The following is a 27,619-nucleotide window of genomic DNA, read 5'->3' as shown; positions in this document are numbered from 1 at the left end:
TCTCGAATCCTCAAAGCGACTTTCATTCACACCTCCGCTGACTAGATCGTTGGCGAGATACAGGTTGTGTTGCCCAGTCGGTTGGATCAGAAAGGAGGGGAGCAGAGACCGGTTCTTGATATTATAGATTCTTCGGTTGGTGGAGCTTTTCAGCTTCTAGAAGGCGCCCCTCATGCCCATTTTTTAATATACGTCGCACAGAACCCGCAGGTGTGGGCTCCCGAGATGGGCCCCTTCGGCCCCTCCCAGAGCCTCAGTTCTTGGATCGCCCACCTCCCCACTCGACCCTTGAAAGGGGGCCATTTTCATCCGACGCCATGCGACGACATTGTTCCACCTTAACACGCGCGCGGCTGACGCGTAGTGCGACGATATCAAACGGAATTGAAAATGGGGACGTGATTGCACCCTGGCTACCTACACTACGTGCCATGCCTACCTATTTTTGTAGGCGTTAGGAAAGAATGGATTAAACACACCTTGGGCTGGCATAAACGCTCGGTGGGATTAATAATTCCACGGTTCCAATGGTCGGTTGTTGGTCAGAGGAAACGCCTGGCGTTCAATTTGCCTCGATTTGACTCGCTTTCCTCTCTCTGTCTTAGGGGCTAAACGTTATGCCGGTGTTGCCAGAAACAGGGGACAGAAAAGCCAGAATGCACCCCCTCGCCAGCTGTGGCAACGCTCCGAGCAACGCCTGTCCCTGATAAATTTGCCATTTTTGGCCTTTCGCAGGCGCCTCGAGGGTTCATCGAGGCGCAAAGTCACAACGATCCGCGGTCCTAGCTGGAACCGATAGGGTTTAGTGAACGACCTCGCCACAGTGTGAACCTTGGCTCTTGGATGAGCCCACCCATAACCACCGAGTTACCTCCGTACGCAGTAGTGTAGTATTTCTCGGCTGTCGCCGGCTGGCTCGGTTGGGTGGAAGGGGGCTCGGGGGGTTGACTGGTGCATGTGCCTTGTGAATGATAAAGGGGATTCGCGCAGTCTCTCAGTACTATCTATGTATGTAAAAGTGTAATCTGTGCGAAGTACCGGTTTTCTTGACGATCTTGACTCGTCTGCACATCATCGTTCTGAAACCGTCATGGATCTCGCGATCTCTTGATTGGGGGGTGTGTCAAGAAGCGGCCGGGGATGGATGTCTTTTTGTCAGTGGTGTGCTCAAGGTTGAGGCCCCCAGCCCCAGAACCCATACGAAGTACACTACATAGTACACGTGCAACTAGCCCCCATCGTCTTAGGACTTGGGATCGAAAGATGGAAGAGTTTCCGATGCTTTGGGACCGGTGGCCCGGCGGAGGAGTGGTCGGTGTGCCGCACTGTGATGGCATACGTGCCGAGGAGGCTGTTGGTTGGGTTGTTCGATGAGCCGCGTTCGACCAACGTGACTAAGTAGGTAATTATCCCTCGACAACTTCGAGGTAGATAGGCCCCGGATCCGACGCCCCTGAAGAAGCGTCACAAGACACGCCGACCTTCTCACCGCAATTCGGAAACGCTATATTGGCCCCCTACCATTCATCCACGTTATCTCGTCGGATGACAAAAAATATCGTGGTTGGGAGTGCGACTCTCCTGTCAAAACTTGAGACTTGCACCTTTCAGGGCCTTCGTTTTGCCCAGGCTCACGTTGATCACTGAGCTGTGTGATTGGCCTTTTCGTTTTCATTCCGTTGCGCCCGAGAAACTCGCTTCCTTGTCATCGCTCTCTCCCCATGTTTATACTCTCACGCGTCAAGACCGTGGCATGCACCTTGCGAAGTTCGAGTTGGGCTCATCAGATGGGAACCCAACACTGTGGGCTTACTGAGTAGTTTGTACATATCAAACGTGTTTTTGGCGAAGCTTTGCGTAAACTCACAAACGTGCGAGGCATTTCAGGGTGAACGCTCCCATTCGCGCGGGTGCCGCTCTCCCAACACCCGACCCCTGCGTCGCGCTGGAAAGAGAATAATTGTCGATCAACGATGTCCCGCCCCTGAGAACGAACTTGTTCATGATATTGGGCCATGAGAGGGCGTGTGGGCGCTAACGTTATACACTACAATCACCACTGTATTTCGCTTTGTCCACCGTTTCAAAGTATCTCCGGCTCGAGGCGTTTCCGGATGACTGAGATCCGACATCCCGTCGTCCTAGGTTGTCCATTGCTGATGACGGTACGAAGTAGTCGGGGTGGCAAGCTCCCTTTCGGAATCAACAGGAAGAGCACAGTGTGAGACACACAAAAAGTGTAACGTCACTTCACCATAATTTGGGCTTAGTCCAGGAGACACAACTCGGCAGGGTTAGCGCGTTTTCCGCTTTCCCGGGAATTGAGCGAAGCCAACCTGGCGGATCGAAATCGCCCAACGCCCCTCTCTTTGGCAAGGAAGAGGTGGTGCGGTCCCCTTCCAAGCCCCGCCTTGAGAATTGAGTTATGTCCCCGTATTCGTAGCGCTTTCTCAGCCTCTATTAGTAGGAAGACGTATCTGCTTCCCGAATCAAAATCGTTAAACTGAAGACAAACGGTTAACGTGGGACTTAGCCGGCACGGCGACGGGTGACGCCGCAAATTGAGCCAGGCAGTGTACCAATAGATGCCTGACACAGCGAGGACCGAGTTTCCGGTTGTCCTTTTTTAACTTTGTGCTCGAGTCAACACATGCACGCGAAGAGTCCCGCCGAGACAGTTGGCAAGCCTGTCCCTGTTCTTCTCTTGCGCCGAATGATGAACAACATTTGTTGCTCTCGGGAATCTGGCTCGGCTGCTGGGCTTGACCGGCGACCAACGGACTAGCCAGCAGCCGACACACCATTCAATGGGCTGTTCCTTGCCTTCCGCCATCTTCCCAAGGCCGCCCCCATGGCGTCAGGGCATCCTCGCAACCGACGAAAGCTTCCACAGTATGATTACCAAAACTCTGCACTGTACGTTGGTTTTGCTTCGCGGGTCGCCTCCATTTTTTGTCGGGTGTGCGACGCCTCGATCGTTTCTGCCAGCTACAACACATCGAAGACGTAAGCAAGCGCGGGCGGCGAGTTGTGGGGGACGGGCGCAAATCAGAAGGCAAGAAAGCGGTGGCAGGTTTCTGGCGTGAGCGATACCGGATGGCAGCGGGCCAGTAAAACGAAGCCATGCGATGGGGGATGCGAGTGCTGCAAGCGCGCACTTTATCTCCCACCTAGGTAGGTCCGTACCTCCTTGGCTGGCCGCGGCTGCCTTCCCGGAAACAGCAAGGGAGTGGTTGTATTTTTCCTCGCTCAATATTTCCCGCCTTCCCGGCGAGTTCGCCTGCTCGTTGGTCCGAGCGCCCAAAGCCCTTCCCCCATTTTGTGGCACCCCTCCCTCCATTTTTCCCGCTCAACTCGGTCCTTGGTTCTTACCCACTTTCCCTTTCCTCTTCCACATCGCGTGCGCGCCCCATCTCTTTTCCACCACAACACCGCATACTGCTTCTCCTTGTGCAGCTCCTGCAAAGCAACTACAGAGTGTTGACTGCGAAGGGTCTAAACAGAAGCAGGGGGCCACCCGACCCCAAATAACCTTTCAGTCTTCATCTTCGGTGCCCGACCTTCGAGGCCTGGTTCTTCATCGGGTCTTTCTGCATTCTCGAAAGGAACCTCGAATTTTTCCCACCTCTCAATCCAGCCCGTCCCCACTCAGGCACCTTTCCCTAACGGCAGGGGAAAAGGAACTGGTGGAAAGAGCCCACTCTTTTTTTTTTGGCCCGCCACCCGCGCATCAGCAAGGTGTCCCGGCAGGGCTTGCCAAAACATTAAAAGAGGAACGCGCAGCACAAAAAGTGGTTGTCCCCACACCGACTTTCCACTCAAACTCCCCCATCCCTCTCCACCTCCCACGTCTTTCCCCCTTGAGCCTCATCTTCCCGCTTGGGGTCTTCTCCACCTTTTCAGCACGTCGCGCGCCTTCGACAACCCCATACCGCGGCTGCAGGTCCCACAACTTTGCGCAGACGACGCATCACAGATCGCATTGCATCGTGCGGACGCGCCAACAGGCAAACAACACGCTGCCTGACCTCATTTTCGGGCTGGTCGCATTTGATTATCACAAGGCAAACACAACAATAACCGCTCTATCACGCGAAACACGCAAGGCTGTCCTCGGTCCCGACCACTCGAGTACCGGCCTCCGCCATCCACCACCGCTTGTCGCGCTTCGTGCCTGAGTACTGGACAAAGCCGCGCTTGTTGTCGGTAGTTAGCGACAACATCAGCACGCGAAGACTTTCCTGCTTCGGCTCGGATGGTCTTTCTGTGCTCTCAACACCCTGGTTATTGAGAGACGGATTATGGAAGGTTTGCCTAACGGCTCGGCGATTGCTATAAACACGACGACGGCTTCCTACCCCTCTTCGTCCGCAGCATCACCTCACCTCCCCCAACACCACCAACAAGACTCGCTGCAAAAACCGCAGCATCAACAACAGCAGCAGCATCACGGCCAGGTCCTTCCCCACACTCTCCCTCCCCTCCAACCAAGCAACCCTGTTATGCAACAGGGCCCCTACGGAAGTTATCCTCACACTCCGAGAACACCGGCTACGCCAAACACGCCGAGCTCCGCAAGCACTATGGCCAGCTACCCACCGCCACCTCCGCAGAATGCGGGTCGTGGCAGCGCCTACCCCATGATGGGAAACAGCTCGTACCCCCAGCAGCCGTATCCCGGCGCGTCATCGAGTATGATGCCGCAGACCACCACCGCCGCATCGCACCCCCAGCCTATCGCGCCCGCCCCGGCTACTGCTGGTGGCCGGGCCCCGCCTGTCCTCCGCCCTATGCCCGCTGGAGGCGTCATGCCACAGGCCGGCATGAACTCGCCGTACGGCCAGAGCCCACTGATGCCGCAGACTTCTATGCTCCCGGAGAGTGACCCGCCTACACACGTTGTCGGCTCGCAGGGTCGCCGCGGCATTTTGCCGAGCGCACCCGGACGGCCCGCTGCGCCAGCCGCCGGATCTGCCCAGGCCAAGAACCAGATTCCCCAGAAGGATGCCGACGGGAAGTTCCCTTGCCCTCACTGCACCAAGACTTACTTGCATGCGAAGCACCTTAAGCGCCACCTTCTGCGACGTAAGTCACGGATATCCATCCCCATCCTCCTCACTATCACTGCCATTCGCACCACCACCGAAACCAAGACTACTAAACCTACCACCTTCCCCCCCTTCCCTCTCGTCCTCTGTGCCCCCCCAGAGGGCTTATGCTAAACATGAGCCTCATAGATACTGGCGACCGGCCTTACATGTGTGTCCTGTGCCACGACACCTTCTCCCGCAGCGATATTCTCAAACGCCACTTCATCAAGTGCTCCGTCCGGCGTGGTAACCCTACTGGCGCTAGTCACTTGTCTCACCCGCAAGCGCACGTCAAGAAAAATGCGGCGGCTCAGCAGAAGGCGCTCGGTACTGAAGGCGATGTGAACCATATTAACAATATGGGCAACATGCCTGCTGAGGGAATGGTTCACCCGTTCGGCATCATTCCTGCTTCTGACGGCATTAACAACGTCGCCAACGACCAAAGCCAGCTGTCGAGGTCTAGTAGCATTAATAGGGTTACCGACGACGCGAACCGTGATAGGAGAAGCATGACCGCGTCGGTTATGGGTGCGTCGACGCGCCCTGGCAGCTTCGAGCAGTCCTATAACGGCAATGAGGTGGCGAACAACATGACTGCCAACATCAACCCGCAGCTGGCCAACTACAGCATGCCTCAGAACCAAAACGGAATGCCCATGTTTGGGGGCTCAAACTCGGCCGATTGGTCTACAATGTTCCAGGCTGGTGCGCATCCCAACTACGTCAATTCGATCCCACCTAATGCCGGACAGGGACAGATGCAGACCGTAACCAAACCCGAGCCTAATCCAGGCTCCGATCGAGCGGCCGGAATCCTTGGCGACCATCCTACCGACTCGTCTTTCTTCCCCTCGTGGGGAATCCCGTCGTCATATTCGGATACTTACCATCAACTCTCCAGCAAGATTCTCAACTTTTTACAGTCCTCGCCCGCCGGGGCCACCACCGCCACCTCCAGCTTCCTCGATTTCTATTTCCATTCTGACAATGTTCGCAATTTTCTCGAGAACTACACCCACTTTCATGCTCATGTATCGATTCTTCACGTTCCCACCTTCCGCGCCTTGGAAACGCATGTCGGCCTGTTAGCAGCCATGTGTTGTGTTGGGGCATGCTACTCGGACCGGATTCCCGCAGCTAACATCCGCGAGATTATGGACCTTTTGAAAGCAGCCCTTGAAGGCTCATCTCGTATGTTTGCCTCGCTATTGCAGGTCAGCGGCACCGAGACCGGTTTTGAATGGAGTTCTTTCGGGACCAACAAGACCGACATCGAGGAGTTGCAGGCCATTATGCTTACCCAGGTTTTGTTCACCTGGCACGGCACTCCAACGCAGCGTGACAGGGCCCGCAAGACATTCCCGCTTATCGCGTCATCCGCGCGCAAGGCCGGCTTGCTCCGTTTGGCTGCTTCCGATGAATCGACATACAGCCCCGTTCACCAACCAGAATTTACCGTGGCGACCCACTCCGCCTCCCAATTCAACTGGCGTGTATGGGTTGAACAAGAGAAACGGATTCGCATCATGTACATGATTTTCGTCTACGATGTTGCTTTGGGTTTGTACTTCAACACCGGTCCCGACTTCGATCCCTTCCAGATTCGCCTTCCCTTGCCGACGGATGATGCGGCGTGGGATGCAGGCGACCCCAACGAATGTGCCGAAGCTCTCGGGCTCCACGGGCCGGACGCTGCCAAGGCTCGCAATCCCGATGGCACCCAGAATAGCAGTCAACCGCAGCTGCACCTGGTGCTGAAGGCCTTGCTTGACAGCAATCATCACATCCAGCCTGGGTCTACGAATCTGTTTGGCAAGTTCATCCTCATCCATGCGCTCTTGGCCATCATGAGGCGAGCTCAGTTGGAAGGGGGATCAGCGATTCTCACCCGATCTGGGACACCTATCCCAGCCCAAGCGTGGTTTGTTGGTGCACGAGGCAGTCCCACCAATAGCGGCCGGGCGACACCGGTCGATCTTGGCCCAGGTCTCCTTGATGTCCAAACCGCCAAGACCCTCGTAACGGCGCTTGATAAGTTCAAGAGCAATTGGGATCACGACATGGCCATCCAATTTCCACCTTCACCGGCTGTCAACCCACGTCGGTACGGGTTCACGCGGGATGGCATCCATTTCTATTGGCTGGCGACGTATCTTCTCAAAAACACGCGGACACCAGACTTGCAGATGGCACCGGATCAACGGTTTGGTTTTGTCATTCATCTTTTGAAATCGGTGAAGCAGTGGGTGCTCACGGACGGGGCTTCGCGGGGAGAGGAACTGGGATCTGTCGGGGATATTGATGCTTCGTACGGGACTAAAGACGTCAACCTGGACATGACACAACTTTTCCGACCGCTTCCGACGGCGAGGAAGTCGCCAGGCTTTGCGGCCGCTCAAGCCGGGGGCATACAAGGCCAACAATAATCTTACGGAGACCGGACGCGTTCATTCCCTCTGCATCATATCGGCGTTTCGACCCTTCGCACGAGGGGTGTCTTCGGTTATTTCCTTCTGTTTTTCCTTCTTTTTCTTTCTCGCGGTCACTGTTGTCCTTTTCTCAATTATCAGAAAAGTTGTGGCAATCCCCTTGTTGCATCAGATTGGCACACGGCGGTTTTTTTTGCTTGCATCACGGGGTCGGGGATCGGGGGTGTTGCGGTGATAGATTTATTTCTTTTTTTCCTCTGTGGGGGTTCTGCATTAGACCGACTCAGCATTTGACAACGGCACATAGACCGGATTGGCGGCTCACTGGCCAATCTCGTCTTCCCCCGATTTCTTCGGGAAAAGTGGACTGGGAGGGTGAAGGGGGGCCGTGTATGGGGACCAGTCATTGTCAGCGATAATGAGGTTTTCGTCAACTACTGCAATGATCCCTTGATTTGGGCTGATGCTGACTTTTCCGTTTCATGGACCTGGGATTGGCTGTGCTGGTTCCTTGTCCTGGGCGTCTTGTTATGACGACTCAAAGGGGGGCTTAACAACCACCCGTAGATGGGTTGTTAGATCAAGATGCACTTGGTCCGCTGGCTCTTTCGGCACGCTCAACGGAAATGTACTTCGGTTTGGGGCATAGGAGAGACAAATGGCAGCTAGGCTAGGTGAAGGTGGTTGGGTGTTTTACAACCCGAAAAATAAAAATTAAGCAAAAAGAACAGGGGATGGATGGAGGGCTGTTGGAGGGGGCAATCAAAAGGAAACGGTTGGGGAGAAGCCTGGGACGGCTAGGGAGACTGGGTGAGGACTTGATGGGATAGGATGTACATCATTGTCAGACAATTACATACGTTGCGTTAGAGCTGGCATGGCCTGGGTTGTCGGCCGGTCAGAGGCGGAATGGTGAAATAAAAGTGTTGCTGTTGAAAATTCCTTTTGGGCCTTCCTTATTCACCCGGCCTGGGACTGGCCTGCCGGTTCGGTTCCACGTGAGAAGGGGCTTTTCTTGAACGATCCTCGAGGTAAGGGATGAACAAATGAATACCAAGATAATTGACGGGTATATATCACTGACCGCATGGTCCCAGTCTGCTCTTGAGCCCCCTCATCTACCTCCAGTGGCATCTTAACTTGACCCACCCATACCACTACCAACTAGCTAACCGCCGGCGATGCGTCCACTCCCCCTATGCTACCCCCCTCCCACCAACTATTTTTTCCCGCTTTGCCCGCCGTTTTGATCGCGGTCCATGATCCGAATCTTAGGCATTACGCTGTCTAGGTGCTCCCAATCGGCCTCGTTCGGCGTTAGCCCCAGGTAGGCCTCAAGCTTATCGCCAAAGGCCATCCCCAGGCTGCCCCAAACGAGGAGCGTGCCGCCGAGGGCGAGACGGGTCTTCTTTGGGAGGCTGGTGTAGAGTCTGGGGGGGGCAGGTAAGTGTATGCATTGATCAGGCTTCTGAGGGTTCGGGGCATAGGAAGCTTCAGGCCTTAGGAATAGGAGGATGTGAGGTTGGTGAGTGAGTGGGTGAATTGTGCGAGTGAGGTGAGGATGAGAGTGTGTTGAGTGGGATTGAGAATTTTTAACGGGGGCGTGAACCTACGAGACTGGGTTCCGAACCATCTTGATGGTAGGGGTATTATTCTCTTCAACGATCCGGGGTCAGAGTGGAGGAATTCGAGGCATGGTAGCCGATGTTCGTCTTGCAGAAAGTTCGTGAGGACGCTGCTTTTGTTCTGCGAAACAATTCAATGAGCACCGGCTGGGGCTGGTGGCGGTCTTTGGCAGCTGATTGCCAGCTGACTTTCGAGATCGGGACCCTATTCTGCGGTTTTTGGTGCGACCTCTTCGGGGCCCCTCTCTACCCCCTGTTGATAGCGCTCGGACCGTCCAAAATTTCAAGTTCGTGCATCGGTGGGTGTGAAGGTTTAGGCTGAGGGGAAACATTTCTGGACCAGCAACTGCCTTAATCCAGGCTGTGGCAAGCCGACAGCGATTAATTGAGGAGCGGCAATATACGATACGGTCAGCCGCCGACCTTCCTTCGACCATCCGGCCCCTCGGCGCCGGACTTCTCGTCCCCTCCGACCGCAATCACGAATCTCGAACATCGATCCTCGAGTAGTTACCGACAATGGCGTCCGGACTGCGGCCCTCGATTGGGGCATTTGGCAGGATAACGGCCGCTTCGACCACCCCAACACCCCTTCCGTTCCGCCCACTTACTCAGACCGCCTCCCTCTCGACTACCCCTGCGCTGCTCAAGCGCCACAAGTATCGCGGAGCCCGCGTGACCCGCGACAACAGCAAGCACCGTGGCGAGTCAGCGATCCGTCGCACCGGAACACGCTGGCGTTTGTCCATGTCTGACGAGCCGTTGCCCCGGCCGGTGCCCCTCAGCGAGCTACCGCCCATCGAGACGGACCCGGACCATGGGTTGTGGGACTTCTTCCCGGATCGCAAGCGGGTTGCGGTCGCGCCGGCCGAGGACGCCAAGCACGGGCGTAGCTGGACCGTAGAAGAACTACGGCACAAGTCGTGGGACGACTTGCACCGCCTGTGGTGGGTGTGTGTGAAGGAACGGAACCGTATCGCTACAGCCAGCTGGGAGCGGACCAAGTACGAATTGGGGTTCGGTGACGCAGAGTCGCAGAACCGAGATAAGCAGGTGAGTTTTATGTTCGTTGGGAGGGAGGGGAGCTAGGAGGTTATGGAGGAAGAATGTGCAAGAAAACGAAATTTCGTATAATAACGATGCGGCGCGACAATGGAATGCTGACGGGTACGGCTCGCCGTAATTTCTAGGTTCGCGGCACAATGCGCTCTATCAAGCACGTTTTGACGGAGCGATTTTACGCATGGGAGGACGCGGTCAAGGTCGCTGAGAATGACCCCGAGGTCGACTTGACCGGCCACGGCCCGGCCTTTACCCCAACACAATATCTCGAAAACCCCGATGTGGCGACCGAAGGCGAGCAGAAGGTTGCCGAAGCTGTGGAAGAAACAACTGAGAAGGGAGCAGAAAAGGCGGAACCCGTATCAGTGTCTGAGCCCGCATCTGCCTCCGAATCTTCCCCTGACCCGACGGCGATACCTCCGTCCAAACCGGCCCCCGAGGCCCCGAGGTTATGATGAACCAACACGAGCACACGATGATTGTACCTTTCGTTGTTTGTTGCGGTCTTGCAAACTGGGAGATGGGGCCTGACTTTGAGCGGGATGCAAAAACGGCCGGAGGGCATATTATGTATCATGATTGGGTTGACGGGGCCGTCGGCTTCATGGCCTTCCCTCCGCACAATGTCGAGCAGGTGGCTCAGGGATAGGGATAGCCTTTGGGAGGAGTGCTTGGGACGGAAGGCGCCGAGCGGCGGCGATGGTATATCCCCTGTATAGATAGTGTATCGAGAGGATGTTGGATGCTTCCCCAGACGGAAACTGTGTCTCAGCCAAGATCGGATGCTCGACATGGTTGCAGGCCAACCGAGATTCCCAACAATCAGGGGAAGACGAGGAGCAGCGGCCGCCCAATCTCAAGCATTGATGAGCCGAGACGAGCCCCAGACCGCCTGTCTCCAGCGTCGAATCACAGGCGGCCGTGTGCGTCTTAGCTCCGAGTGAGGCACCTCCAGAGCGGGGCACCTCATGCTCTTCACCCCTCCTCAGCAGCACCCCCCACCACAGCAGCCCGAAGTTCGTTGCTTCGCTGGTGGATGATCCAGACTCGGGCCTTCCATCAATTGATTGACTGGAAACCTAATAACAAGCCCAACGCATCGACACGAGAGTGCAATCTGGACCTGGTGTTCATCGAGTCCCCACAACTCTCCCTTGGGTTGTCTGTTTTGTTTTCTTCTCCTTTTCCCCCAAAACCATTTGTCTGGTTTGGACGTCCACCTCATTTCCAGACCCAGAACCAGACCGGGACCTCTCGCCCATAAACCCCACCGCCCGCATCTCCCACGAAGCTTAGCTTCTGTGCTTCCATCCTTTCCTCCACTTGCACCACGACACCCCAAGCATCCAGGTCAAACTATTATCATGGCTGACGAGATCGCCCCGGAGTACGATGTTGTTGTGCTGGGCACAGGATTGACTGAGTGCATCCTGTCGGGCGTGCTCAGTGTCAAGGGGAAAAAGGTCCTCCACATCGACCGCAACGGCCACTACGGCGGGTCCGTCCATCTTGTTCTTCTCTCCCTCCTCTGCGTGGTGGTCTAGTGGTCGGAATTACTGACGGAACTCCTTTTCTGTAGTGAGGCGGCGTCGGTTAACCTCGAGGCGGTATGCCATCATCCATTCCCTTGTCGCACTCATGCCCAACGCTGCGACCAACGTCTAACCCCGCGCTTTCCTACAGCTCTTCAAAAAGTATGGTAACTACGCGAAGGGTACCGAACCCTGGAAGAACTACGGCCGCCTCAACGACTGGAACATCGACTTGGTACCCAAGTTTCTCATGTCATCCGGGGAGTTGACCAACATCCTCGTTTCCACCGACGTCACCCGCTACCTCGAGTTCAAGCAAGTCGCTGGCAGCTACGTCCAACAGGGCTCCGGGCCCAAGGCCACCGTTGCTAAAGTGCCCTCCGATGCCGCCGAGGCCCTCCGTTCGCCCCTGATGGGCCTTTTCGAGAAACGCCGCATGAAGAGCTTCATCGAATGGGTTGGTTCTTTCGACCCCAAGGACACCGCCACGCACAAGGGTAGGCAGCTTGGCACTATCGCAGAGACCTTTGGTTGATTGTTACGTTGTATATTCTAACAGTGGTTCAAGGTCTTGACATGGGCTCTTGCACCATGCGCGAGGTCTACGACAAATTCGGCCTCGAGGCCACAACCAAGGACTTTGCCGGACATGCTATGGCTCTCTACCTGACCGACGCCTATCTCGACGTCAAGGGCGGCGCCCCCGAGGCTATCGAGCGCCTGCGTCTCTATGGCAACAGTGTGGCCCGCTACGGCAAGTCGCCATACATTTACCCGTTGTATGGTCTGGGCGAGCTACCCCAGGGGTTTGCCCGTCTCAGTGCTATCTATGGCGGCACCTACATGCTCAACGCTAGCATCGATGACATCAAGTACGAGGATGGCAAGGCGGTAGGAATCAAGGCTACGATGCGCGGTATCGACCCCGAGATGAAGTTCGAGACCAAGGCCAAGACAATCATTGGTGATCCCAGCTACTTCCCCAGCAAGGTCCGCGTTGTCGGCCACGTCCTGCGCGCTATCTGCATCCTTAAGCACCCTCTCGCAAGCACCAACGACAGTGATTCATGCCAGATCATCATCCCGCAGTCGCAAGTCGGCCGCAAGAATGGTAAGCATTGGAGGCCCTAGATGCATGCGTTGGTGTATAATTCATATCCACTAACTCTCCATAACCAGATATCTATATCGCCTGCGTCTCTTCTGCCCACAGCGTCTGCCCCAAGGGTTACTGGGTCGCCATCGTCTCGACCATTGCTGAGACCTCGGCCAACCACCACCTCGAGCTTGCCCCCGGCATCGAGCGCTTGGGCCGCATCGAAGAGCAGTTTATGGTAAGCATGATTCCCACTTGTGGCCCCTTCCCACCTTCGGTGCTGTATTGTACTAACAAATCATACACACAGGGCCCACCCATCCCACTTTACGAGCCCCTCGAAGATGGCACCAAGGACAACATCTTCATTTCCAAGAGCTACGACGCTACCTCTCACTTTGAAACCACCACTGATGACGTGCGCGACATATACCGCCGCCTAGCCGGCGAAGAGCTCGTCGTCGAGGGTCTTCGGGAAGGTATCCAGGTTGCCGCCGAGTAAGCGGCGAAGAGGGAGTGGTTAGGGAGAACAGGGCGTAGGAAACGGGGAGTGGTGAGGATGGACTGGAAGGCAATGGGCAAGAAGACTAGAGGCTTTTTGGCGGAAAGGGCCAAGGGAGAGGGTTTATATGAGGTATAATCAGTGAATATAAGCGAGTCAACTCTACAACTCTCCCTCAACACTTAGATGGTGGAATGTGATTCGTGACCAGTCGTCCAATACTACTTTTCGTGCAGGAACGTTTACTTGTTTCATTTATAGCCACGTCAAAAACCTAAGGACTAGAGAACGCAGAGAATTAAATCAAATGATAACGTCCAACAACGACGAACCCCTCTGAAACGCCGGGAACCATAAAATGTATGGAATGGCCGAGCGGCTGGACAGCAAATAAACAACGCCCCTGAGTTACGCAACCCAAAATCCTTATTGCCCAGCCCCGTCCCCTTTTCTCGCCAATCTTCCTTCTTTTGTTTCCGCTATGTAGGGACTTTTGACCCTTCGCCGTACGCATCGCCTTCCACTATTAGGCCCTAGAAACACTGTCTTAACGGACTCCTTCACTACCGCGTACACAAGTTGTCCCGAGAATGTTTGCTCCAGGCGCATGTCCCATTCTTTGGACACCGCTGAGTATGGGAACGAGAGAAGTATACCGGGATTCAGGAACCGCGGGGTAGGGTTGAAGAATGTTTCTCGTAGAATCTGCCGACTGCTGACATGAGAAAGGCTTTAACGACGAGCAGTCTTGCCGATGGTTCGCTTGCCGGAGAACTGGAGGAGGATCACGGTTAGAGAACACTTCATCAAGCCCTAGAGGCTGTGTTGAGGGGGGCGGAAACATGACAAAAAAATTAAACTTACCAAGTGCTTCGGCATCGTCGCACCAATGTGCCTGTCGGCCTCACCTTGCCGAGCCATACGATTCATCTTGCGTTGGCCGAGCTTAGCCTGGCGCTCGGCCTTGGTACGGGCCGTCTCCTCCGTCACACCGTCGTCGCGACGGTTGGACGCCATCACCGAGCGATCGCGGACGCGGCTGCGCGAGCGGAGGCGCTCCTTGGCCGACGGCGTGTGATCCATGTCCATGGCATCGGGATCAACAGTGCCGGTGCGGCTGCGTGCGAGCGACCGCCCGCGCGTGGGCTGCACCTCAGCACGCGCCCGCAAGCCGATGGACTCGGTGTCCACGCCGAGCTGGTCAAGGTGGTCCTCAAGCTGAGAGAAGGGCTTCTTTTGCACCTTGCGGGGGATTATGGCCTGGTTCTTGAGCGACTTGCGCATCTTGGCCTCGTTGCGGATCAGCTTGTGCTTCTCGCGGATGTATTCAGCCTTCTGCAGAATCTCCTCCTCGGACTCGTCGCCAAGGTCCTCATCCGACTCGTAGAACCCTTCCTTCTCTAGCCTCTCCTCTTCCTCCTCGAGTGCCGCCAGCTTCGACTCGATATCGGGGTCGACGTAGTCGTAAACGTTCTTGCCATCGTAGATCTCCGGAATCTTGTCGTACTTCCACGATGGGTCCGCGAGCAGGTAGTCCTTTTTGAGGTCGACATTGAAGACACCAGCGCCGCCGTTGGCCTCCTCGACATCCCTCGCCAGCATCCTTCTCTCTGGGTCGGTCTTGTCGTACTTCTTCAGGCCCTTAACGGCTTCTGGGATAAAAGTCTCCCTCGTTACGCCACCCATGGGCTGCGCAACGTGGATGCGAGCCATAACCTCTGTAAGGCGGGAGCCAAGCGCACCGTTGCTCGCCGTGCCCGCCTTGAGCTTTTGCGAAACCCGCTCCGCCAGCAGGCGCTCGCAGACCAGATTTTTGACATCTTGAACGCCGTCCTGAGTCGCGCACGAAGCGCGAAGCAACTCTACGTCACCAGACTTCGTCAGATCCTGGAGCTCAACTTGCATCTCCGGCTCTAACTCTTCGAAGGTCTTGATATCCATCTTGTTCAGGACGACGAAAACCATCTTGTTGGCAAAAAGGGGCTTGATGGACTTGAACAAGTTACACTGGGCCTTGAGTGAGTAGCCGCATTGCTCGCTAGACGAAGTTAGCGTTGGGCCCAACACCGTGGGGTGGTATAACTAACCTAATGTCGATGAAGAAAAGAACCGCCGCCCTCAGATGGGCAAGGGCGGTGACACTCTGCATCTCAATTGTGTTCATCTCCTCGAGAGGATGGTCAAGACTGCTCCGATTAGTTATGAGCATGAAGAAACTCGTGTCTGGATATGGTAGGAGGAAGCGTACATTCCGGGTGTATCTATTACTTGGTAGCGAAGGTCTGTTGAGATGGCATGATGCGTCAGTAGGCCAACCACAGATAACACTATGTGAAGGGCAGAACCTACACTTATAGTCAAGATGACCGACGAACTATTCGATCTTAACGTTAGCAATGAACATCCCATTGACGTCTCCCCACCAGAAAACAACGTACCAAGCTCTTCGTTGTCTATTCATTTGTTAGCTGCTGTCCCTGGGGCAACTAGACAGGTACACAACTTACGAAAGCGTACGGCTCCACAGGGGTATCAGCCCTCGTCACGGAACGAACAAAAGAACTCTTTCCAACGTTCGGGAACCCGGAAACTAGAAGCGTCCGTGTTGTAGGGTTGATGTCAGGCAACCTAGCCAAGTGCTGCCGAACTTGGTCGAGGTATTGGAGGGGGTCTTTCAAGCGCTTGATGAGGGTGGCCATACGACCCAGCGCCGCCTTCTTGAGCTGCTTGCATTGAAACAAGCTTTGCGAGTACTACGCCGAGAGAGGTCAGCGCTCAGCCCTGGATCGCGGCGGAAGGTAGATGGCGCGTTCTACCTTCAGGAGGCGGACATAGTCCCGGGATATCGTCTCAATCAGGTGCTTGGCCGTCGAGACCTGGCCAAGCGCCACCTTGAAATGATCGGCATCTGACAAAAATCGTCAGCACTTCTCCCGCTTCCCAGTCATGCCCCAATGACCCCGTGTTGACGCAAAAACCGACCATAAAGAATGTTCATCAAGTCGCGATGGAAAGGGTGCTGATCCGTCAGGATGGGGAAACTCGAGACGATAGCTCCAAATTTCTCGCTGCATGTTTCTTGGGTGAATCTGTGGTTGACGATCAGCGTTGTGTTCGGGATCATAGTCTTCGGCGCGAAAGGTAGTTGGAATGTTCGGGGGGTGCTCCAAGTCGTCACGATTAAAATACTAACTTGACCTTGCGGGTGTAGAAGGCTCGGATTCTGCTGACTATTTGGAGACAGTTGTTAGCGACTATGGTAAACTACAGGCGCCATCCATAATTTGAAAGGGGAGAAGGGGTGGCATACTCTTGAATCCAGCGCGGACTTGACAGGTGCTTAAGGTTAGCCAGCGTCACGAATAATGATCGCTCGAATGGACGTACTCTGGGTCGGCAGTCTCCTCTGCGTCCGCCTAGAAGATTGTTAGCTTCAAGTAACCTTCGAGTCCTACAATGATTAGTATGGCAACTCACGAGAGGATGATGTCGATAAACTCCTGTGCCCTGGAACACATTTAGAAAACGCCCCAAGTATAACGCCATTCAGATTGATTGAGCCCTTACGTCGGCACAGGCGCAATATCCTTCCAGGTCATGGTGGGCAACTTGCAGTGTCGTCCAGATCTGGGGGGTCAGTGTATCTCGAAGTTTGGCTGAGGACCTGGCTGGCGGGGCGGTGTCGAAATGCCGTCCCCAAAAGTTTCGCCCGAAATATTTTTTTGCTAGCTGCACGAATTCGATAAGATAGGGCGGGCGGTGTGGATTCCCACAACCCTTCACACGAGGCTAAAAAGCGGAGACAGACCCGCTGGCCGGGACTGACCCCACCAGCGACCCCACTAAGAAATTTATTGACAATGGAGGGGTTTGGTGAGCGGCTCGTGAGCCAGTGCTTCTGTCAGCCTGCCACAGGAATTGTCTCAACACCACCCCCTCCAATACGAAGAATAACGCAAAAGCAAAAACAAAGATGGCCGCCCTTAGCCCCTACAAAGCCGACTTCTTGCGCGCCGCGCTGGACGGCAACATCCTCAAGTTTGGCAACTTCGAGCTCAAGTCCAAGCGGATCTCGCCGTACTTTTTCAATGCGGGCGACTTTTACCGGGCCGACCTCCTCGAGGCAATTGCGACAGCCTACGCGCACGCTATAATCGAAGCCCACAAGTCTGGTGCGGTACAATTCGACATCATCTTCGGCCCTGCCTACAAAGGTATCCCACTCGCAACAGCCGCCACGATTCGGCTTGGTCAGCTCGACCCGAAGACCTACGGCAAAACCACGTGCTACTCGTTCGACCGAAAGGAGGCCAAAGATCATGGCGAGGGCGGCAATATTGTCGGCGCACCACTGCGCGGCAAGCGGGTGCTCATCGTGGACGACGTCATCACGGCCGGCACAGCGAAGCGGGAGGCGATCGACAAGATTCAGAAAGAGGGTGGCATTGTGGCAGGCATTGTAGTTGCACTTGACCGCATGGAGAAGCTGCCCTCAGCTGATGAGGACGATAGCAAGCCGATGCCAAGCGCAATTGGCGAGTTGAGGAAGGAGTTTAACTTGCCCATCTTCTCGATCCTCACCCTAGACGACATTATTGAAGGCGTGAAAGGGGTTGCGTCGGAGGAAGATATTAAGCGGACGGAGGAGTACCGCGCCAAATTTAAGGCGTCTGACTAAACGTGGTGAAAATTGAAAATTGAAAATTTCGAGTACGAGGGAGAAAAAAAAACCAGCGGTGCAAATATCAACTGCTTGGCTAGCATGTCCATAAACCCTGGCTCCGCTTCATGGCCTGCGCGTTGGGATGTCTATCACACCTTGGTAAGTGCGTATTCTATCTGGGAGAGACTCAAACGACCCGTAATGAAACAAGGAAATCATGACAAAGGGAAAATGTGCCTCCTAACCATCCCAAAAAGACTTTTACCAGAAGGGGGATAACTCTCAAACGTCACCGACATAACCTGCAGGTATCAATTCCATCCCGCTGATTGCGGGTTCGTTGTGGCCATAGCCATAAACCATCAGATTGGTCGGAACATCGTCGAGGTGGTTTTGTGGCACGTAGGCCCTCGCCCTTCAATGGCTCTTTGGGCATTACTCAAGAAGGTGACGGCTTGTTTGGGCGTGGTAAATCATAGGCCTGGGCAATAGTGAGTCAATCGACCGGTATAGCAACCCTAAACAAAAAAGAAGGGGAAAAGAAAGAGGCTGTTTACCATATCGTGCCAACCACCACCTCCAAATTGCACTTTGCTCTCGCCTAGATGCTTAAAACCTGTTCGTTCGTAGTACGAAAGGAGATGCTGAGGTGCGTTAGATCTCGTAGACAAGTAAAACCCGGCCGAATATCATCGCGTATCACAGATCACCCTTCTTTCCAAAGTGAAAGTAGAGACTTACATCCTGGCAAATCAAGGTCACCCTGTCCACCAACCCGCTATTCTTCATTTGGTCCAGATATGCCTTCATGATTGTCTGACCAATACCACAACGCTGAACGCGTGGTAGGACCGCCAGCGAATGCACACCAACGGTCCTTCCCCCTTCCTGGTGGCCAACATCCTGCCCCGTTGCGCGCCCGCCGCTGCTCTGCCAGTCCTTAGGGTAGCCCATGTCGGCGTCGGTAATAACGTCGCCGCGGCATCGCGTCGAGATGGTGTGCGCAAGCAACACGCTAACGGCGCCGTCGACGCGGCCGGTTTCCACAGCCCGGGCGGTGGGCAAGGTCTCGATACCAAGGTTGGCGGCGCGATCCGGGACGACGGTGAGGAAGAGTCCTAAGCTTAGTTCTGGGCAGGCTGTGAGACGGTACGCGATCTAGAAGAAGGGAAAAGGCGGGTGTTAGTGAACTCGGGTGTACAGTCCACGAAACTCAAATCAACTCATTCACAGCGATAAGTCGGAGGGGTGGAAAGACGCAGCTAGTGGGGACTTGCCTTTTGTGGCGATGCGCGGTGCTCGGGGTTAGGGAACGCAGCATTCTCGAGTTCGATGCATGATGCAAGGTCGTTGATTGTCAGGGGCCGGATGTTGGGTGAAAAAGTTCCAACAAACGGAAGGGCCTTTTGTAGGCGGAGCGCGGGACTATCCTTGGCTGCCCTCCTCTTTTGGTTCAACAATTTTTGCACAAAAGCAAAATCACCATCGACATCAGACGATTCGTCGACGGCCTGGTCGGCTTCGGGGCGGGGCGCCCGTTCCTCCACGCGGTCTTTCTCAGCGCCTACCATATTTGCGCTGAGTATGCTGGTTTCTTGGGTTGGTCTTGGGTGCAGCTAGCTAGCTGGCTGGTTGAGCAACCGGGCCGCTAAGCTTAAGCACGAAGCCGGATTTAGGGAGACAAGCTTTGAGGCGGAGGACTTGGAGTTTTGCGTGCAGAAGCTGTGCCGTGAGCAGGTAGCGAATGTAGGGAGCCGTGTGACCCCAGCCCTTAGTCTCGGTACTGGTGTGTCTGTGTCTGTTCCCTTTTCCGGTCTTCTGGATCGCAAACACCTTTGATCTACCCCACAAGGTTTGCTTTCCCGTTATCAGCGCGTACGTCGGCTCTAAAAAAGTGTTATGCCAAAGTGTGGCGCGGCGGCAAAGTAGGAGACGTTGGTGCGCACAGGAGGAGTAGGTGAGGCCGCTGGTAACATTCGGAAGAGGGTCGTTGGGCGAGTGGTTGATGGTACCGTTGTACTGGGACGGGGCAGCGAGGTCAGTTAGGAGAAAAAAAGGGTACGGGTCCCTGTGGGCTGCATGTCTCACTGTGTTAGGAAATGCTAACGCAGGTCACAAGGCTGCGGCGTTGAACGGCGTGGGTGCCCAAGGACGGGAAAATTGGGGGGCCGCCAAACCGTGTTCCCAAGGCGGGCACCTAGTTAGATCACCAAAAAGAAACCGGGGGACCCGGGCCGCTGAGAAGACATGGGGACTTTTTCAAATGTGCACCGGCCTACAGGGAGAAGCCAAAACCCCGGGAACATTTAATGATTACTGGTACCGAGGAGTGAGCTTGCGAGCCGGCGGTGCTTCGAGTTTGCCTTTTCCGTGGAGTAGAATTTCGATCCCTACTACACTTCGGTATGTTCAGGAGTGTTCGGAGGGTTTTGAGGGATCCTTCATTTTGACGGATTCAACAAGGGAGCCTTTCCGAATTGTTTGAAGCTCAGGTCGGCCAGCCCCGACGATCTGCTCGGGTATCGTTGTGCTCCAGGCATGGATGCTTCCAGGTTGTTGCTTCTTTAGGTGGCGGGGGGGAGCTCTGCTGCGGGGCTGCTTGTGTGCAACTACCCCTCCTGACGTCAGACAAGTGGGTTTCCAAGGTTCGTCAGTGGGAGATCAAATTCCGAACTACGCTATCGGATGGAACAATTTTGATATGGAGATTGTTTGTTTCGACAGTATATTGGGTTTTTAGGTCCCTCAACGGAATGACTTGGAGGCAAAGTCACAGATTTCACTTCGATTAACCCCAAGAGCCCAGCCAATTTGCTCCCGCGTTGTTTGCTATGGGGCTCGCCGTGTTGTTATGGAAGCTTTCCATAGATGTCATAGACTCACAGACAGAGTTACCTATGAGAGTGGGCGTCGATCTGAAAAGCTCATGTTATCCTCTATGCACTTAGCCGCTGGTTCTCCAGGTGGCATATACGTGTATATACTACGGAGGAGTAGTTGTATTACGAAAAATTATCCGTTTAGACCCGCCAAGAGAACCGTGATAGGTAGGACGCCGGAATTGACATCGAAAATGTTAAGTGTGGATAAATCAAGAAGTAGGGAGGGCGAACATTATGCCAGAAGACCCCGGGGTATGTTGTTGAGCACTACCACGAGGTTGAAAAAGAATAGCAGGCTAATCCCCGGGTGGCCAGGTACTAAGTCCCTGAGGTATCCGGCGTGCCGGCCCAGCGAGCAGCCAGCAAGCGGAGTGTTTGTGTGCCACAAAACGCAACGGCTGCGCAACGTTTCCGCGGCCAAGTGATTTCAGGCTGCATGAGAGGCTCACCGGTTAATGCTCGTTGGTAGGTTTAAAATGCAAACAGGACGCTTTGGGGTGCAGCGGTATCAAAATGCACAAGAGACTGAAACGGGGTAGACAGTGGCCCGAAGACCCAGAACTGTTACTCCCAAATCGGAGGGGTGCAGCCACGATGGGGGACCTCGAAGTTTGGCCAGTTCATCTGCGGGGCTGCCCGAGGCGACAAATGCTTCGGGACTTTGGGCTGGGAGTGCTTGAGGTACAGGCATGTCATCTCTCAATGACACATGGGGAGTGGCTGCGCTTGGAGGCTCGTGACACGGAAGGCAGAAAAAAGATCACGTATGCCTTCGGAGGCAATCAAAGCGATAGCTCGGCCCCCGTACCCCCTGAGCCCCTCAATCCGTGTCGAAATAAGCCCTTTGAGTACCAATTCGGCTCAATTGGTCAAGTCCCGACTGGCCGAGTTGTCGCCGGGGTTCAGCGCCGTTCGTTGCTTCATCCGAAGCTGCCGCATCGTCAACTTCCTGCGCCTGCGGCTATCCCCGCGCAGAATTAGCCCCCCAGCTGACGCACGTTTCTCAACGGGTTTCTAGAGTGTTCCATTGCTGAAGGAAGGCGACATTATAACACCGACGCTCCATATCGTAGGCAGCTACGGAGTTGGGACACCTTTTGGTCGTACTTAAATCGAGCGCAAGCCCACAAGGAGCTAAAAAAGGGTCATCATCTTGAACGGACCTCCCCACGTCATATTCGGTTCACGCTCTGGTGGGGTAAGAACGTAAAAGAAGTGTGTGAGAGAAGGGCAGCAGCCGACGCCAGGGAGCTTGAGCCCAATCAACATCCCGAACAGATCGATTACCCCTGCACCTGCGCCATCTGAGAGCTCGTGGCTTGCTTCGCTTCCGCTTGGACTCCCGCCTGGAGCTCTTTCTATTTGGTCGGAATCTGTTCCCCTTGTCCTGCTTGGACCTCGACAAGACTGACCGGTTCTTTCCCTGCTGCTACGAACGCAGTTCGCAAAAGAAAAACGAAAACGGAGCGTGGACCAACGCAATTTCCTTTGTTTTCCCTTATCCAACCTTGAACGACCCCCCTCTCATTGCACCTGCCGACTTGGCTCGGCCCAAACCTACTCTCGAAGCCTCATATTGCCTCGCGCAGCCATCAATATGTAAGCTCCAATTCATAGAATCATGCGCCGCTAGAATTCTCACTGTTTTTCGATTCTAGGCGCATTACACTTACCATCACGAACTCGGAGCCCCAGGGCGATGACCAGGACCTGCTGTCTCTCGAGGTCTACCCCGAGATGACGATTGAGACTCTGCGTAGCTCGATCCAGGCCGAGACGACGTATCACCCCAGCGCTCAGCACCTCTACCACAATGGGCAGCTCGTCGGCGACAACTCGAAAACACTAGCCGAGCTCGGCGTCACCGATGGCGACATGCTCGCTCTACACGTGCGCGATATGCGGGGCAGCACGACGGTCCGGTCAGCGGCAGGCGGGTCGACACAACAAGGGACATCTCGCCCAGCGGCGCCCCGCCCCCCACCGACGCAGGATCCGGAGGTGATTCGGTTACAGATTCTAGGCGACCCGAACCTTAGGGGGGAGCTAGGCAGATCGAGACCAGACTTGGTGGCTGCGTTGGAAGATCCGCATAGGTTCGCACGGCTTTTTGCCGACAGTATGGACAAGGAACGCCGAGAGCGCGAGGAACGGCAACGCCAGATACAGTTGTTGAACGCGGACCCGTTCGATATCGACGCGCAAGCTCGAATCGAGGAGATTATCCGCCAGGAACGAGTTATGGAAAACCTGCAGAACGCCATGGAGCACAACCCCGAAGGTAAAGACTTCACATCATGGAACTTGAACAGATACGATCTGGGGACTTGAACCGCGCGCTGACCCTGACTGCCTAGTTTTCGGATCCGTACACATGCTGTACCTTGAAGTTGAGGTCAATGGGTACAAGGTGAAGGCCTTGGTCGACTCGGGCGCGCAAGCAACCATCATGAGCCCTGACTGCGCAGAGGCCTGCGGCATCATGCGCCTTGTAGACAAGCGCTTTGCCGGCGTTGCTCGAGGTGTAGGGACTGCCAACATCATTGGCCGAGTACACTCGGCGCAAATCAGGATCGGCTCACTATTCCTCCCTTGCAGCTTCACGGTTATGGAGGGCAAACAGGTGGAATTGCTACTAGGGTTGGATATGCTCAAGCGCCACCAGGCGTGTCTTGACCTTGCCAAGGACAAACTGATCATCCAGGGTATCGAGGTGCCTTTCTTGGGGCCGGCGGACATCCCGGTTGAGACAGAGGAGGCCGTGCAGAAGGAGCCAACTGTTCCGGGCCCCGCAGGAACTACCATCGGCCAAAGATCTGGTGCTGTGCACGCACCGGGCGGACCGGCGGGGGGAGGCGTCCAGCCTGTTTCGCAGGCTCCTGCCCCTGCCCCTGCCCCGGTTGCTGCACCGAGCGCTCAACCGAGAGCACCCGCGCGGCCGTCTTTCCCGAGGGAACATATCGAGCAGCTTATGGCGCTTGGGGCGTCCGAGCAGAGGGCGATTCAGGCTCTTGAGGCAACCGGCGGCAACGTGGAATATGCGGCCAGCTTAATCTTCCAGGATTAGTACGGCATGTTCCCTTTTTTCGATCACGGTTTCCAACGACGTTCACGGATTCACGACAATATCTCCTCTATTTCTTCGATGGGTTAGGGTCATAGCAGGGACGTTCTAGGCGCAAATACTAAGACAATTGTCCCACTTGATATAGCTATTGGGTCGTACGTTCAGGGGATATTGCTTCTGGAGAAGACCGGTAGTGGTCTCGGGACTTGTACGGGTGATACATGAAGAGATCGGTGAATCTGAGGATAAATGGATGGATGGGCCATAGAACACTCTAACGCGTGAAGGGAATCTACAATTGGCGATTCTACCGATTTGAGAGGACACCTAGGGCCAAGCGACGCATACCTCAACGTTGGTCGAGAGCAGCTCGACTAGTTAGAATTCGCCCCTTGAGACGTGACTGATGTCCACCCATGTTCTCTTCATCTGTGCCTCTATCCTAACAGCACCGTTTTTGTTCTATCCATCTACCCCTTTCCCCATCCTCCACTCTCAGGCTCCCACACTCGCAATGTGCTTACCTCAGTTTGTAAACACATGGTTTGAGTAAAGCCGCTTCATTCCGCTCATTATTAGCCCCATTCGTATCGTTCTCATCATCAATAAACTTTTTCTTTTTAGGCGCCGCCACCGGCCTTCCTTTACCATCTGTCCACCTCTTCTTCGCACCGGCGCCCTCTTGCGCCCGTTCTTCCGCCCCCGGCGCCGCGCATTTCCCGCGAAGCGCTGGAGCGGCCTTGACGAGGTGCATCCGCACAAACATGCGGTTGGACATGTCCACGGCACCATCGCCAAGATCGCGGTTGAGGAGAAACCCGCGCTTTCCGAGGGCTTCGAGGAAAGATGTGATATCTGTTTCTTGGGATTGTTGTTGGCCAGCGTTTGACTGGGGGTAGGCGTCGGCCTCGTCGACTTGGGCAGCGAGTTCGGCGAGGTTGGCGGCTTCCTCTGCTTCTGCGGCAATCGCTTTGGCTTGCTTGACCGCAGCGGCGGAAGGGTGTTTCTTGCGGTTACCGACGCTGTGGGTTACAACTTTGGCCGCGGACTTGGATGGCTGCGCGAAACGGCTCTTGATCTCCGCTACCCACAGCTCGCCACGCCAGCGCAGGACACGATACGCTTCCTCGACAAAGCTTAGCCAGTTGGTGCCCATTAAAGCCAGACAGAAGATGACTACGTCAACTGAGTTGTCGGCCAGCGGTAGGTTGGCTATGTCGGCTTGTGTGACGTGCGGGGAGCCGCCGGTTTGGAGGTCGAAACTGTGAATATCGAGGTGGAGTTTCCTGGAGAGGGGCTGGAGGGTTGCGGCAAGTTTGGCATCGCCACAACCCAAGTCGGCGACGGTGCAGACTTTGTTGTGCGGCGGTTTGGGAAGGGGTAGTTGAGAGACCATGATAGGCCCGTTGTTACCGCGTGGTTGGAACCGGACCTTGGCCCGGGCCTTGAGGTCGGCGATGTACCCATCAACGGGGTTCTCGGGCCAAACATCCACCTGTCGGCGGAAGCCTTCATGGTACTCAGTAAACATTTCAGGCGATTCTTGGAAGAGCTGGAAGGCCTCGGCGGATGGGCGAGTGTAGAGTGTCTCGTTGAGATGGCGGAAGCGGGCCGAGATCAGCTTTTCGCGCATAGACGCTTGTAGAGGGGTGAGTTTCGGGGCATTTGAAGTCTGCGGCGACGGCTGAGAAACTGTAGTCGGTCGTTTTTCCTCGGATTTCGCATTTTTCGTCCCATCAACGCCCCGCTTTTGGTCTTTCTGCTTCTTACTCGGCTTCTGCTTCGTTTTTGGGGCTACCTCGGGAGCATCCTCGTCGTCGAAACCACTCCATTCGTCATTGTCCGCATCTTCGATTGCTCCAACCGTTCCAATGGTAGAATCGGATTTCTTCTTTTCCTTTTTATTCTGCTTCTTCTCGGGCTGGCCGCTGGACTTGATAGTCTGCGCACTGTCGGCCCCCGATGGCTCGTGATCCTTCTTTTGGCGTTTGTTGTCTTTCTTTGCTTGCGTTTTAGCTTCAGGCTTGGATGAACCCTTGTGCTCAATGACCCTCTCCCACAAGGCGGCGAAGTTTTCTGCCGTTACACTCTCCTGGTTGGGCCTCTTGCGTTTCCTGGCGGGCTTGGGAGCGGGAGAAGCAGCAATTGAGGTCGGAACGCCGGCCTCAACCTTCAATTTCTCGGCCGAGATACTCAGGCCTTTAACGGGGAACATCGTAGCGGGCCGCGGGACGATTGTGCTGTGTCGGCGTAGTCGCGCAATCTAGAGGTGTGGTCGTTGAGAGTTCAAGCGATCAGAAAAATTTAGTGGGTCATTGAGCAAGGATCCTGTTGTGGGTCTGCTGCACGTGCATCATTCCCAGATTACGGAGCCGCAAACACCAATTAGTCCAGATCCCTCCACAATCTGGCGCCCAAACCACGTGGCTCTTAACGTGAAGGAACTCATCGGAACCGGTCACTTACATAGTGTACAGGTTGCCGCGAAGTCGCCGAAAGCTAGATTTCAAGGCCCTTGGAACCCAGCCCGGAATCAAGACACACTGGAACGGTTATAATTGAAGAATGAGCGACCGCCGTTTCTTTTTCGACTGGCCCGTGTCACTGTTTTTCGGCCCCGAGAAGCGCTGCCCTCTCACAACACGTTTCCCGTCATCCCTTACCTACTCGGTTCGCTCTTTTGCATGAACTTTTTATTTTATTTTATCTTCGGCACTTCAGCAAGGGCTGACCCCATGATTTGGCCCCCCAGGCTCTTCACCACACATCAATATCTCACGGCATACACTGGATCATTCTTTATACGAATCTCGTCCGGAGGCTCCCCAAATTGTCCGCCCCTGTGTTTTCACGCTGATCTCGGGAGCCGAAAACGTCGATGAACCACCGGGTGCGGCAATGATATGTCCGAGGTGTTACCGTCTTCCAGGTACCCATTAATTAAGGTAGGTGCTTCATATCTCTCTCAATCGGCTAACTAGCCACCTATTCTACAAGACAGGACCCCGGATTTTCGGAGGGGTGTGCTACAGCGCCACTTCAAGGCCCTGTCTCGCCTGTTTCTTCGCTACCTCTTGTAAACCGCTCATCGTACAGAAGTTGGGATTTGATCTGGCGATTTTTAGCCAGTACGAGATGCTGGTTTACTACCGTTAGTTAACAGTACCCCAACCCACGAAACTTTACTGGTCAGGGAATGGGCAGTGCCAAACGTGCAGCTTTAGGGAGACCGTGACAGGTCCAACTTGTAGTGAGAAGTCAACCGAGGGCCAAGATACCTTACCTCCTGCGGCGTGGGTTGAGGTCACGTACCCAGTGAGGCTAAAGCGGGGTTCAGCTGCCCCCCGCGCTCAACGCTCCTGCCGCTCCGCACATCGCGGACATGCGGAGAGGGCGCATCGATCTTGCCGATCCCTGTACAGGTCTAGTCTGGTCCTGGCGGGGGGGGGGGGGGGGGGGGGAAGGCGATAGGTGCAGTTTGTGTCGCTCCTTGAAGTGGAAGAAACCGAGGCACACGATACCTCGGCGCTCTCGGGTCTCTCAAAGATTTCCTTTCTCCCAAGTTTCCAGGCCTTTTGCCGGTGTGAAGCTTACACGCTACAGGCCCTGTTCTTGGCGCCTCCTATCAGGCCCGCTCAAAAGTGTTCTGGCGTGTTGACGCTGTCGCA

At 55.1% G+C, this 27,619-nt stretch overlaps 6 protein-coding genes across 6 annotated transcripts; 3 read left to right on the top strand and 3 right to left on the bottom strand.

The window, feature by feature from the left end:
- Positions 1 to 4,301: 4,301 nt before the first annotated feature.
- Positions 4,302 to 7,519, top strand: C8A04DRAFT_10223 (fungal-specific transcription factor domain-containing protein; the record flags this gene model as incomplete). The annotated part of the gene is made up of 2 exons (XM_062776507.1): positions 4,302 to 5,085; positions 5,238 to 7,519. The coding sequence occupies 2 exons, from the start codon at positions 4,302 to 4,304 to the stop codon at positions 7,517 to 7,519; spliced, it is 3,066 nt and encodes a 1,021-aa protein (XP_062639251.1).
- Positions 7,520 to 8,741: 1,222 nt separating this feature from the next.
- Positions 8,742 to 8,954, bottom strand: C8A04DRAFT_10314 (uncharacterized protein; the record flags this gene model as incomplete). Its single annotated transcript, XM_062776535.1, has 1 exon — positions 8,742 to 8,954. A coding segment is annotated over one exon (213 nt), but the record flags the coding sequence as incomplete, so codon positions are not given.
- Positions 8,955 to 9,666: 712 nt separating this feature from the next.
- C8A04DRAFT_26362 (mitochondrial 39-S ribosomal protein L47 (MRP-L47)-domain-containing protein) lies at positions 9,667 to 10,664 on the top strand (the record flags this gene model as incomplete). Its single annotated transcript, XM_062779906.1, has 2 exons — positions 9,667 to 10,200; positions 10,338 to 10,664. The coding sequence occupies 2 exons, from the start codon at positions 9,667 to 9,669 to the stop codon at positions 10,662 to 10,664; spliced, it is 861 nt and encodes a 286-aa protein (XP_062639249.1).
- A 909-nt stretch (positions 10,665 to 11,573) lies between these two features.
- On the top strand, positions 11,574 to 13,339 carry C8A04DRAFT_35442 (GDP dissociation inhibitor; the record flags this gene model as incomplete). The annotated part of the gene is made up of 6 exons (XM_062783172.1): positions 11,574 to 11,707; positions 11,789 to 11,816; positions 11,893 to 12,238; positions 12,310 to 12,852; positions 12,921 to 13,075; positions 13,148 to 13,339. 6 exons carry the CDS (start codon positions 11,574 to 11,576, stop codon positions 13,337 to 13,339), a joined length of 1,398 nt encoding a protein of 465 aa, XP_062639248.1.
- A 732-nt stretch (positions 13,340 to 14,071) lies between these two features.
- On the bottom strand, positions 14,072 to 19,573 carry C8A04DRAFT_35440 (putative nucleolar GTP-binding protein 1; the record flags this gene model as incomplete). Its single annotated transcript, XM_062783171.1, has 13 exons — positions 14,072 to 14,113; positions 14,204 to 15,377; positions 15,427 to 15,562; positions 15,689 to 15,713; positions 15,847 to 16,092; positions 16,156 to 16,247; positions 16,322 to 16,503; positions 16,533 to 16,569; positions 16,727 to 16,755; positions 16,817 to 16,839; positions 18,560 to 18,646; positions 18,744 to 19,125; positions 19,317 to 19,573. The coding sequence occupies 13 exons, from the start codon at positions 19,571 to 19,573 to the stop codon at positions 14,072 to 14,074; spliced, it is 2,712 nt and encodes a 903-aa protein (XP_062639247.1).
- A 4,898-nt stretch (positions 19,574 to 24,471) lies between these two features.
- Positions 24,472 to 26,166, bottom strand: C8A04DRAFT_35438 (methyltransferase-domain-containing protein; the record flags this gene model as incomplete). Its single annotated transcript, XM_062783170.1, has 1 exon — positions 24,472 to 26,166. One exon carries the CDS (start codon positions 26,164 to 26,166, stop codon positions 24,472 to 24,474), a length of 1,695 nt encoding a protein of 564 aa, XP_062639246.1.
- Between the last annotated feature and the right edge of the window lie 1,453 nt (positions 26,167 to 27,619).

The sequence above is a fragment of the Dichotomopilus funicola genome (genome assembly GCF_033296635.1).
Source record: "Dichotomopilus funicola strain CBS 141.50 unplaced genomic scaffold C8A04scaffold_12, whole genome shotgun sequence".
Lineage (NCBI taxonomy): Eukaryota > Fungi > Ascomycota > Sordariomycetes > Sordariales > Chaetomiaceae > Dichotomopilus > Dichotomopilus funicola.
Note: the sequence above shows the minus strand (reverse complement) of the source record. Positions and strands in the feature narration are given on the sequence as shown.